The sequence below is a fragment of the Paramisgurnus dabryanus genome, chromosome 1 (genome assembly GCF_030506205.2).
Source record: "Paramisgurnus dabryanus chromosome 1, PD_genome_1.1, whole genome shotgun sequence".
Classification (NCBI taxonomy): Eukaryota; Metazoa; Chordata; class Actinopteri; order Cypriniformes; family Cobitidae; genus Paramisgurnus; species Paramisgurnus dabryanus.
The window spans coordinates 8727092-8739712 of record NC_133337.1 but is presented as its reverse complement, the minus strand read 5'-3'; the positions used below and the strand labels follow the sequence as shown (position 1 = coordinate 8739712).

The 12621-nt window shown below is 38.5% G+C and overlaps 1 protein-coding gene and 7 non-coding genes across 8 annotated transcripts; all 8 read left to right on the top strand.

Moving 5' to 3' along the window:
• The first annotated feature begins 2143 nt into the window (after positions 1-2143).
• LOC135747058 (uncharacterized) lies at positions 2144-5885 on the top strand. The gene is made up of 5 exons (XM_065265719.1): positions 2144-2351; positions 2963-3987; positions 4089-4158; positions 4262-4427; positions 5723-5885. Exons 1-5 carry the CDS (start codon positions 2144-2146, stop codon positions 5883-5885), a joined length of 1632 nt encoding a protein of 543 aa, XP_065121791.1.
• A 1727-nt stretch (positions 5886-7612) lies between these two features.
• Positions 7613-7699, top strand: trnay-gua (transfer RNA tyrosine (anticodon GUA)). The gene is given in 2 exon segments: positions 7613-7649; positions 7664-7699. It is a non-coding gene; the product is annotated as a tRNA-Tyr (tRNA).
• A 455-nt stretch (positions 7700-8154) lies between these two features.
• On the top strand, positions 8155-8241 carry trnay-gua (transfer RNA tyrosine (anticodon GUA)). Its single transcript is given in 2 exon segments — positions 8155-8191; positions 8206-8241. It is a non-coding gene; the product is annotated as a tRNA-Tyr (tRNA).
• Positions 8242-8517: 276 nt separating this feature from the next.
• On the top strand, positions 8518-8604 carry trnay-gua (transfer RNA tyrosine (anticodon GUA)). The gene is given in 2 exon segments: positions 8518-8554; positions 8569-8604. It is a non-coding gene; the product is annotated as a tRNA-Tyr (tRNA).
• Positions 8605-9601: 997 nt separating this feature from the next.
• On the top strand, positions 9602-9688 carry trnay-gua (transfer RNA tyrosine (anticodon GUA)). The gene is given in 2 exon segments: positions 9602-9638; positions 9653-9688. It is a non-coding gene; the product is annotated as a tRNA-Tyr (tRNA).
• A 455-nt stretch (positions 9689-10143) lies between these two features.
• On the top strand, positions 10144-10230 carry trnay-gua (transfer RNA tyrosine (anticodon GUA)). The gene is given in 2 exon segments: positions 10144-10180; positions 10195-10230. It is a non-coding gene; the product is annotated as a tRNA-Tyr (tRNA).
• A 276-nt stretch (positions 10231-10506) lies between these two features.
• Positions 10507-10593, top strand: trnay-gua (transfer RNA tyrosine (anticodon GUA)). Its single transcript is given in 2 exon segments — positions 10507-10543; positions 10558-10593. It is a non-coding gene; the product is annotated as a tRNA-Tyr (tRNA).
• Positions 10594-11228: 635 nt separating this feature from the next.
• trnay-gua (transfer RNA tyrosine (anticodon GUA)) lies at positions 11229-11315 on the top strand. The gene is given in 2 exon segments: positions 11229-11265; positions 11280-11315. It is a non-coding gene; the product is annotated as a tRNA-Tyr (tRNA).
• Positions 11316-12621: the final 1306 nt, after the last annotated feature.

The window sequence follows — 12621 nt, the reverse complement described above, 5'->3', positions numbered from 1 at the left end:
GAGAGTGTAGATGAGGATTTGTTTCTAAAGAATTTGACTTTGTTTTACTTAAAACTGCAAGCAAAGCTTCTTTTACCTTCATCTGTTATTCAGACCATCATTGAGGAAGTCCAAGGAATTCATGATCTGGCCCAGACATATGTATTCTCAAAACTCATAGACCGATTGTCTGAACTTGGGGTGTCTAGTGACACAATAAGAAATATAACTGAGGAACTAAAAAAAAATGATATACTTAAGGCAGGCAATTCTGTGTTGCGTACAGATCAATGTCGCAAGACAGTGTTTAAGAACTCGTTTAATTATGTCGAGCCAGTGTCTGTGTATTTGGGTACTAATGACTCGGGGAAAGAATGCTTTGCGCAGTACGTGTCTGTAAAGGAAACACTCAAAGCCCTTTTTGAATCAGAGGCTTTTAAAAAGCAATATGAACAATCTCATTCTCGCCTACCAACCACTGATTTGTATGAGGACATTTGGGATGGAGATAATATCACCAATAGTACCTTATTTAAAACACACAAATCATCTCTAGCCTTGATTCTCTATCAAGATGCATTCGAGGTCGTAAATCCTTTAGGGTCAGGCCGAAAAAAACACAAGATTTTGGCAGTATATTTAACACTTGGTAATATTTTGCCATACAACAGATCTAATATTGACCATATGCAGCTTGTACTGCTCTGCAGGGAACAAGATTTCAGACATTTTGGACAGGAAAGAGTTTTTAATCAATTGATTAATGACCTTAAATTTCTAGAGGAGCATGGCATTGTACTGAAAGATGGTGAAGCTTTTAAAGCAGCTTTGTGTGCGATAGCAGGAGACAATCTGGGGTCACACGGCATCGGTGGCTTCCAGGAAAACTTCAGCAAGAGCACTTTTTTTTGTAGATTTTGTGACATAGATAGACAAACATTTGAGTCTAGTCCAATGTCAGCTGGATTAAAAAGAACAAAGCAGTCATATCAGCAGCACATTGATGACCTAAGAGAAAGCAATGCAGAATCAGTGTGTGGAATAAAATGTGACTCTGTATTCAACCAACTGCAATACTTTCATGTCTGCCAGCCTGGTCTCCCACCATGTTTAGGACATGACCTTTTTGAGGGCATTGTTTCCTGCGACTTAGCATTATGCATTAACCACTTGGTAAACACTGAGAAACACCTCACATTTAAAGAACTTAATCGATGCATAATGAAGTTTACTTATCTTGGAAACGATGCAGATGACAAACCTCCTGAGTTTTGTCCAAACAGTAAGAAGTTGGGTGGGCATGCTGTCCAAAATTGGTGCCTGTTGAGGGTCCTTCCTGTACTGATTGGAGACCGGATTAAAAGCCCAAGTGAAAGCAGTGTCTGGAAGTTGATTTTGCTCCTGAGAGAGATAGTTGTGTATGTGTGTTCTCCAGCCATTACTGCTGATCAGGTCGCTTATTTAGGTGTCCTCATTGAAGAATACATCCAGTCTAGAGTGGAGATATTTCCAGAGTTCTCCCTTAAACCCAAACATCACTATCTCTGTCACTATCCAGAGCTTATAATCAAATTTGGACCTCTTATACGTCTCTGGACTCTCAGATTTGAAAGTAAACACACTTATTTCAAACAGTGTGCACGAAAATTGCACAACTTTAAAAACCTGTGTTCTACTTTGGCAGAGAGACATCAGCTCTTACAGTCATACTTAAGTGCCGGGACTCTCTTTCCACCTGTAGTTCAAGTGGAAAGAGGAAATGATTTCCATATTGGTGACTACAATGAGAGCATAAAGGCAGCAACTGCAGCATTTAGTTTCACTCATAGCTCCACTGTAGCTGCAAATGAAGTCATTTACAAAGGCACAAAGTACAGAAAAAACATGTACGTTGTACTAAAACATGATGAAGAGGGTCTACACATGGGTGAAATTAAACTGATTTTGATTCACTCCAATGAGTCTATCTACTTTGTTGTGAGAATGCAGCAGGCTGTGGAGCTAGTTGATATGGGCATCCATTGTCTTACAGAGACTGATCAAGAGTCAAACTACATTTGTGTAAAACAAGAGAATCTCCTTGACTATTATCCATTAGTGCAGTACAAGATGAATGGCTTACCAGTGATTACTTTTCATCACTCTTTCCCAGATTTGTAGAACCATGTCATCATTAGGGGAGGAAGTACGAGATGCTGTGTTGGCTGTCCTACCTGGGCTACCAGATGATAAACTTTCTTCTCTCTTGAACACTTTGGCAAGCATAGGAGTTGAATCCAAATCTGACCTGCAGTTCATTAAAGAGCAGGATCTCCCTGATCACATCACACCAATACAGTGCCGTCGACTCCTCAGTGCATGGAATGCAGGAGGTATGGCTTTTGTGAAACACAATTTTCTGGGATTTTTCTTACACTGTTAATGTGGACCAATACTTAAAGGCACCATAAAAATATTGCATACACTGGTGGGGTTTAATCCCTGTTTTTTAGAGCAGTGCTTCTCAATCCTGTTCCTGGGGCACCCCTGTTCTGCTCATTTTGTATGTCTGCTGTATCTGACACACTTAGCTCAGTTAATGAAGCTCTCCTCTAACAAGCTGATAATCAAGAGTCAGATGTGTCAGGTAAGGAAGATACAGAATATGCAGAGCAGGGTCCCCCAGGAACAGGATTGAGAACCACTGTCTCAAGTAATATAATCGGTTTATTTTTGAAGTCAGATTAAAAACAGAATTCTTTGCACACTGTAAATATTGATATCAGTAGTTTTATTGGCATGATCATATATAACATTTGAATATGCTTCAATGCTTCCCTGTACAGGGAACTCAAATTAAGGATTATCCTCGCTTAACATAGTACAATTATCAAAATATCTTTATGTTCTAAGAACACTCTCTTGAATTTAAGACAACCATAGAGAAATGAATGAGATATATGCTGAGCTATATTAGGATTTACAGGCTGACTTTATTTTTCAGATCAAACAAGTTGTGTCAAAGCAACATCTCGAGAAACCCCAAACCTGCTTTCTGATACCACAACGGAGGTCTTCTTATCAAAGTCTAGCTCATCAAGCACACCAAGTGTGTCCAGCACAGACAGTTCCAGTACAACTGTGGATTTATCTGTATGGCCGGAAAACTTTGAAGTTCCCTGGAATAGGATGTCTTCTGATATTAAAACAGCCATTGCACTGAGAAAACGCCCTACAGCAAAGGATCGCAGAGAAATGGTTAGAATAATTGTGGATGAGATGAGACTGACAGAGTTAAATCCATCGAAATCACAGTGCCTGATTGTGGCTAAGAAGATAGTTAGACAATATCCGGAATGCTTTGCTGATGTCCTGCGAGATGGCACAAAGATTGGCACTGGTTATGGATCTCTGTTGACTCAAATTAAAACACGAGTAGAGCATGTTAATCGTGGCTGCTCACTGTCAAGACGCAGGACACAGAAAATTACCTCAAATTCACCAGTGGAACACATTGCTCCAGGACCTGCTGACCAGTACGGTTGTGTGAGATGGCAGCCTGAGTGTCCTGTAGAAGAAACTGAGGAGAGTCTCAAAGATAAACAAAAAGAAATGAAAGACCTCTATAGTACTGAGGGACCAGCTGGAGCAGAGAGAAGACATCTCAGTCAGTTAATGGAAGCAACATACTATCTCCAAAGAAAATCAATCAATGCCTGTCCACCACCATCCTTTGCTGAGTTGAAAAATGACTGGCCATACCTTTTTACACCCAAAGAACTTTATAGCCACTTTAAATCCCTCACAAACATAAGCATTCTGGAAAAACTTGAAAACTCCATGGAAGAGAAGGGAAAGATGATCATTCAGTTCTTCCAACAAAAGCAAGCAGGGTGTAATGCAAATGAGATCCAGCGCATACTTGTCAAGTTTGATGATAGTGGAGCATCTTGTATCATCCCATGCGTGATCCTTCTACTTCTGTCCCATTTCAAAGAGAAACCTGAAGCACTCATTCTTCAGGCTGATGTAAGCCATATATAGTGCTTTATTATTAAAAACTTGATCTCATATATGTAAATTCATATAATGTTTCACATCATGTTTTTCTCTCATGTTATTACTTTTAGGTAGCGGCAACAGAAGCTGATGTTGAAAATAGTTTCACTCTTCCAGACTCACCAAGACTGATCGTCCTAGGTAGTGAACCATGTTTTGAACTCTTCTGTAATTGTTCAGTAAATGTTGACTGTTGTATTTTCTCTTACATTTTATATTTCTTATTTTCAATATTTCTTTTTAGGTGAAATCCTCACTGCAACTCAGTGGATGCTGAGTATTGAAGGTCAGGTGGTTGTGAATCCACACCCAAACCTTGTGGCTGGATTTGCAGCCTTGTTTGCAGCATACTACAACTTTAACCTGGTTTACCAGGAGGAGGCATCATCCACACTTGAATTTGTTCAAAGGTAATTATATTCAAATATGTAGCTATTTGTTTTATAGCAGTGTTTCTCAACCAGGGGGATGGGACCCTCAACGTATTTCCAAGTAGGCCTTAAGACTTTTAAATGACAGTTATTCAAAATACGACAAAACAAGCATGATAAGCTAAAACAATCAAAAATTCAAAAGATTTCTTATTGTTTGGATGTTCTTGTAACAAATTTACATTGTGTAGAGATGCCAAGCTCTAGTGTAATTTATTTGGTACAAATAAGCCTTTTGATATTGTTGTGGACATTAGGTTGAAAAGAGAAAAGGTTGACAACTGCTGTTTTAAAATATGTGTACTTTCCTGGTGTATATGTTGTATTTATAGATAAATATGGTAACAATGTTCTTACTTTAGAGTATGGACAGGTTAATTAAAAGAGACCATTCATGTTCCTCGGAGAATCAAAACAGTGCTGTGGCTGCGTTTGGAATAATTTTTTTTGGTAAAAAAAACAGGAAATATGCTTTCTAAAATGTAAGCCTTTTAATACTAACTTCTTCACATTTTTAGTTATATTTTTTCTTACTGGATTTATCACGTTATGTGGGCACTCTGTAGATGTTTTTTATTTCACACATTATACTTGTAAATAATGTCAAATTGCACATCGTTGAAACAACATTTCCAATATTATCGCAGAGAATATAAATCGACAGCCTGATCTAACAAAATACGTAAAATAGTCACAGATTATTTTGCTCAGTTTTGCGTGGCATTGTCACGTATTTCCACCATTTTACGTGCCCGTGTTACACATTTCTTTACCGTGTCAGTTTCACAAAAATTTTTGTGAGATCAGGTTGTAAATCGCACACCCCTACTTACAGGCGTGAGTTAAGTGCTATAATGACAGACCCTTAAGGTGTACTTGTAATAACTAACAGCAAACAGTACTGTTCTTACAAATGTTATACAGATGTGTAGTACTTACAGCGCATATGTCCAAACTTGGTATTGTCAACATACACATAATTTTCTTCTCATGAACTGTCAAAAATGACAAAGATGTAAGGTATTATGATGATGTAATATATATAAATCATTGGTATGTACAGTTATGGTCTTTTTAATTGCCCTATTCATACTCCAAGGTAAGTACCACTCATTAACTCTTATGTATTTACAACATATTTACCATTTTATATATATCAGGAAAGTGCACATGCTACCATATGATATTTAATTGTTAATATGTACATTTGTATGTAAATGTACATATATGTACATGTATATTCTAAAATACATTTTTGCTTGTTCTTTGTGCAGATGTTTTGTTGGAATCAACCCTACCACTGGAACCAAGACAGCCACAACAAAGGTTGGAGGCAGAAAAAGTGGAAAAGCCTCTGAGAAGAGAAACAACACCGTAAACCCTCATGTGTCTACTCTTCTCAGAAAATTAATGGACTTTGAATGGTTACGCATGTAAGTTCTTGTTCATGTATTTAGACCTTACTGGTTCTTACTGGTGACTTTCCTTGTGTATATGTTGTTTTTATAGATAAATATGGTTACAATGTTCTTACTTTAGAGAATGGACAAGTTAATTAAAAGAGACCATTCGTGTTCCTCAGAGAATCAAATGGAATTATTTTTGTTGGTAAAAAAACCCGGAAATATGCTGTCTAAATATGCTTTAAGACTTTTAATACTTACTTCTTCACATTTTTAGTTATATTTTTTCTTACTGGATTTATCACATAATGTAACGTTATGTGGGCACTCTCTGTAGATGTTTATTTTTTTCCGCATTATACTTGACAATAATGTCAAATTGCACATCGTTGAAACGCAACAATTCCAATATTATTGCAGAGAATATAAATCGCCAATGTGAAGAAGTTGTTCATGTATTAAGACCAAAACATGTTTTAAATAGGCCAGTTCTGTGAATAAAGAATTGTGTTTTTGACATACAGGTTATGTTATGTTCCAGCACAGATTTAACACTATCTTAAATGTAACACAAACTGTGTTTAAAAGTTTTATAGATGCCATTGTTTTATATTGAATATTCAGGATTGAGTGGAAGATTTGCTGAAACAACAGCATATGTTTGATTGTTTGAAAGTACAGAAACTGCTGTCAGTTTTAATAAATGTTGTTATTGAAGCAGCTTTGACTTTCGTTGCATTATTCTGTAAATTACATTTCATTTAGTTTTCATTGTCATGTATTTAAAGAAATATATTGGTAAATATATTACAGTATAATGTAGTAAAAATTCTTTACAGCATTTTAATGTAAAACTATTACAGTATCATCTTGGGATTTGCGGATTTTACAGGATTTTATTGGCAACTCTAGTTGCCAACTAAGTACTGTAATTTATTGGAATTACAAAAAAGTACTGTAATTCACAATACAAGTTTAAATCTATATTACTGTAAAAAAAAACAACAAAGTATTGTATTTTACAAACAACAATTAACTGTAAATTGCTTTACAGCATAATGCAGCAGTCCATTTTACAGCAATTAATAACATTTTTACAGAACTTTACTGGCAACTTTTTTGCCAGCTAAATCCTGTAAATTCTACAGTCAATTTTTTACAGTGTATATCACCACACTACCGTCACATACCTGTGTGAATTACACCATTACAACCCTTTGATAGCTCAGTTTGTAGAGAGTAGGACTGTAGTTGTTTAAATTGTCATCCTTTGGTCGCTGGTTCGAATCCTGCTCAAAGAAGTTTTTTTCCTTAATTTGCTGTTCTTCAAACTGCATCCTGCTAATGGTATGTCACCACACTACCCTCACATACCTGTGTAAATTACATCACTGCAACCCTTCGATAGCTCAGATGGTAGAGCGGAGGACTGTAGTTGGTTAAATTGTTATCCTTAGGTCGCTGGTTCAAATCCGGCTCGAAGGAGTTTTTTCCCTTAATTTGCTGTTCTTCAAACTGCATCCTTCTAATGGTATATCACCACAATACCCTCACATGCCTGTGTAAATTAGCCTTTCCAAACCCTTCGATAGCTCAGTTGGTAGAGCGGAGGACTGTAGTTGGTTAAATTGTCATCCTTAGGTTGCTGATTCAAATCCAGCTTGAAGGAGTTTTTCACTTTGCTTTTCTTCAAACTGTTTCCTGGTAATGGTATATCACCACAATACCCTCACATACCTGTGTAAATTAGCCTTTCCAAACCCTTCGATAGCTCAGTTGGTAGAGCGGAGGACTGTAGTTGGTTAAATTGTTATCCTTAGGTCGCTGGTTCAAATCCGGCTCGAAGGACGATTCTAATCCGCTGTATCTCAAACTGCTTCCCTTTAACTGTATATCACTGTGCTACCCTCACATACCTGTGTAAATTATATTTTCCGAGCCCTTCGATAGCTGAGTTGGTAGAGCGGAGGGCTGTAGTTGGTTAAGTTGTCTTCGTTAGTTCGCTGATTAAAATCCGGCTCGACGGAGTATTTAAATCTAGTGTTCTTCAAACTGCTTCCTGTTTACGGTATATCACCACACTACCGTCACATACCTGTTTGAATTACACCATTACAACCCTTCGATAGCTCAGTTGGTAGAGTGGAGGAATGTAGTTGGTTAAATTGTCATCCTCAGGTCGCTGGTTCAAATCCGGCTCGAAGGAGTTTTTCTTTTGACTTTGCTGTTCCTCAAACTGCTTCCTGCTAATGGTATATCACCACAGTACCCTCACATTCCTGTGTAAATTAGCCCTTTCCAAACCTTCGATAGCTCAGTTGGTAGAGCGGAGGACTGTAGTTGGTTAAATTGTCATCCTTAGGTCGCTGGTTCAAATCCGGCTCGAAGGAGTTTTTCACTTTGCTTTTCTTCAAACTGTTTCCTGCCAATGGTATATCACCACAATCCCGTCACATCCCTGTGTAAATTAGCCCTTCCAAACCCGTCGATAGCTCAGTTGGTAGAGCGGAGGACTGTAGCTGGTTAAATTGTCATCCTTAGGTCGCTGGTTCAAATCCGGCTTGAAGGAGTTTTTCTCTTTACTTTGCTTTTCTGCAAACTGTTTCCTGGTAATGGTATATCACCACAATACCCTCACATCCCTGTGTACATTAGCCTTTCCAAACCCTTCGATAGCTCAGTTGGTAGAGCGGAGGACTGTAGCTGGTTAAATTGTCATCCTTAGGTCGCTGGTTCAAATCCGGCTTGAAGGAGTTTTTCTCTTTACTTTGCTTTTCTGCAAACTGTTTCCTGGTAATGGTATATCACCACAATACCCTCACATCCCTGTGTAAATTAGCCTTTCCAAACCCTTCGATAGCTCAGTTGGTAGAGCGGAGGACTGTAGTTGGTTAAATTGTCATCCTTAGGTTGCTGATTCAAATCCAGCTTGAAGGACTTTTTCACTTTGCTTTTCTTCAAACTGTTTCCTGGTAATGGTATATCACCACAATACCCTTACATACCTGTGTAAATTATATCGTACCCTTCGATAGCTGAGTTGGTAGAGCAGAGGGCTGTAGTTGGTTAAGTTGTCTTCGTTAGGTCGCTGATTAAATCCGGCTCGACGGAGTATTTAAATCTAGTGTTCTTCAAACTGCTTCCTGTTTACGGTATATCACCACACTACCGTCACATACCTGTGTGAATTACACCATTACAACCCTTTGATAGCTCAGTTTGTAGAGAGTAGGACTGTAGTTGTTTAAATTGTCATCCTTTGGTCGCTGGTTCGAATCCTGCTCAAAGAAGTTTTTTTCCTTAATTTGCTGTTCTTCAAACTGCATCCTGCTAATGGTATGTCACCACACTACCCTCACATACCTGTGTAAATTACATCACTGCAACCCTTCGATAGCTCAGATGGTAGAGCGGAGGACTGTAGTTGGTTAAATTGTTATCCTTAGGTCGCTGGTTCAAATCCGGCTCGAAGGAGTTTTTTCCCTTAATTTGCTGTTCTTCAAACTGCATCCTTCTAATGGTATATCACCACAATACCCTCACATGCCTGTGTAAATTAGCCTTTCCAAACCCTTCGATAGCTCAGTTGGTAGAGCGGAGGACTGTAGTTGGTTAAATTGTCATCCTTAGGTTGCTGATTCAAATCCAGCTTGAAGGAGTTTTTCACTTTGCTTTTCTTCAAACTGTTTCCTGGTAATGGTATATCACCACAATACCCTCACATACCTGTGTAAATTAGCCTTTCCAAACCCTTCGATAGCTCAGTTGGTAGAGCGGAGGACTGTAGTTGGTTAAATTGTTATCCTTAGGTCGCTGGTTCAAATCCGGCTCGAAGGACGATTCTAATCCGCTGTATCTCAAACTGCTTCCCTTTAACTGTATATCACTGTGCTACCCTCACATACCTGTGTAAATTATATTTTCCGAGCCCTTCGATAGCTGAGTTGGTAGAGCGGAGGGCTGTAGTTGGTTAAGTTGTCTTCGTTAGGTCGCTGATTAAAATCCGGCTCGACGGAGTATTTAAATCTAGTGTTCTTCAAACTGCTTCCTGTTTACGGTATATCACCACACTACCGTCACATACCTGTGTGAATTACACCATTACAACCCTTCGATAGCTCAGTTGGTAGAGTGGAGGACTGTAGCTGGTTAAATTGTCATCCTCAGGTCGCTGGTTCAAATCCGGCTCGAAGGAGTTTTTCTTTTGACTTTGCTGTTCCTCAAACTGCTTCCTGGTAATGGTATATCACCACAGTACCCTCACATTCCTGTGTAAATTAGCCCTTTCCAAACCTTCGATAGCTCAGTTGGTAGAGCGGAGGACTGTAGTTGGTTAAATTGTCATCCTTAGGTCGCTGGTTCAAATCCGGCTCGAAGGAGTTTTTCACTTTGCTTTTCTTCAAACTGTTTCCTGCCAATGGTATATCACCACAATCCCGTCACATCCCTGTGTAAATTAGCCCTTCCAAACCCGTCGATAGCTCAGTTGGTAGAGCGGAGGACTGTAGCTGGTTAAATTGTCATCCTTAGGTCGCTGGTTCAAATCCGGCTTGAAGGAGTTTTTCTCTTTACTTTGCTTTTCTGCAAACTGTTTCCTGGTAATGGTATATCACCACAATACCCTCACATCCCTGTGTACATTAGCCTTTCCAAACCCTTCGATAGCTCAGTTGGTAGAGCGGAGGACTGTAGCTGGTTAAATTGTCATCCTTAGGTCGCTGGTTCAAATCCGGCTTGAAGGAGTTTTTCTCTTTACTTTGCTTTTCTGCAAACTGTTTCCTGGTAATGGTATATCACCACAATACCCTCACATCCCTGTGTAAATTAGCCTTTCCAAACCCTTCGATAGCTCAGTTGGTAGAGCGGAGGACTGTAGTTGGTTAAATTGTCATCCTTAGGTTGCTGATTCAAATCCAGCTTGAAGGACTTTTTCACTTTGCTTTTCTTCAAACTGTTTCCTGGTAATGGTATATCACCACAATACCCTCACATACCTGTGTAAATTATATCGTACCCTTCGATAGCTGAGTTGGTAGAGCGGAGGGCTGTAGTTGGTTAAGTTGTCTTTGTTAGGTCGCTGATTAAAATCCGGCTCGACGGAGTATTTAAATCTAGTGTTCTTCAAACTGCTTCCTGTTTACGGTATATCACCACACTACCTTCACATACTTGTGTGAATTACACCATTACAACCATTTGATAGCTCAGTTTGTAGAGAGTAGGACTGTAGTTGTTTAAATTGTCATCCTTTGGTCGCTGGTTCAAATCCGGCTCAAAGGAGTTTTTTCCCTTAATTTGCTGTTCTTTAAACTGCATCCTTCTAATGGTATGTCACCACACTACCCTCACATACCTGTGTAATTTACATCACTGCAACCCTTCGATAGCTCAGTTGGTAGAGCGGAGGACTGTAGTTGGTTAAATTGTCATCCTTAGGTCGCTGGTTCAAATCCGGCTTGAAGGAGTTTTTCTCTTGACTTTGCTGTTCCTCAAACTGCTTCATGCTAATGGTATATCACCACAGTACCCTCACATCCCTGTGTAAATTAGCCTTTCCAAACCCTTCGATAGCGGTGCCGGGAGAACGAGAGACTGTCTATTGCCATCCAATCACATATCACTGTTAGCATCTTTTCAACTTTGTCACAGCCAATCAATAAAGCCTAATCCCATCATTACCTCTGTTGACAGCCAGTCACTATCATCCATTTTCAACTTTTTTATTCGTATATGCATCAATCACGTATCAGTATGTGTATCTTTACCTCACAGTTTACAGCCAATCAATAAAGTCAATTTCCGAAATCGTCGTCTCCTTGCCTTTGTTGACAACCAATCACTACATTGTTTCCATCTACCTGGCGGAGCATCGCCAGCGGTTTCCAGCGGTTTAGAAAGAAAGTTGTCCCGGATTTACTTTGAATTTCACGTTTCTACCTAGAGGTAAGAAGCCAGTAATGGTGTTATATTTAGTTTTTTTGTGTGTTATATTTAGTTAATTGGCTAATTAGCTAACGTATTACGTGTAAGTTACACAGAAAAAAGTCTTATTTATGTAACTTAGAGATCAAGTAGCGGCCAGTTTCATTACTTTTACAGTTTTACATGTTTATATCGATATAATTACTATCGTGTATAATTCACGTTATTACGTTGATATGCGTACATTAAGTTGGCTAAAAATAGCTGACGTTTTATAACGTAATATTATGGGCTTGTTTACTGGGCTAATCGATAGTAAACATTATGTAAGTTAGGCTAATTGTTCCTTATGAAAATTAACCTAACGTTAGGTTTTATTGTGGTAAAAGTGTAGTAACCATGTTTACTTTTGTGTGTATTGATTACTATCAGCAAAACCATGGTTTTGGAAAACCATGATTGTGAAAACCATGGTTATTTGTGGTTACCATGGTTTTACTACAGTAACCATGGCTTCTTGGTTTTAGCTGTAGTAAAACCATGGTTAATTTTCGTAAGGGGTGTGAAAATTAACCATGGTTTTATTGTGGTGAAAGTGTAGTAATCATGTTTTTTTGGTGTATTTATTACAATCAGCAAAACCATGGTTTTATTACACTAACCATGGTTTAACTATGGTTTTGGAAAACCATGATTGTCAAAACCATGGTTATTTTGTGGTTACCATGGTTTTAACTGTAGTTAAACCATGGTTAATTTTCATAAGGGTAAGCCTATGTAATTGAAATGGTATGCAATAATCAGGATTTTTTGAGTTATGGCATTATTTTACCCACACACCACCACAT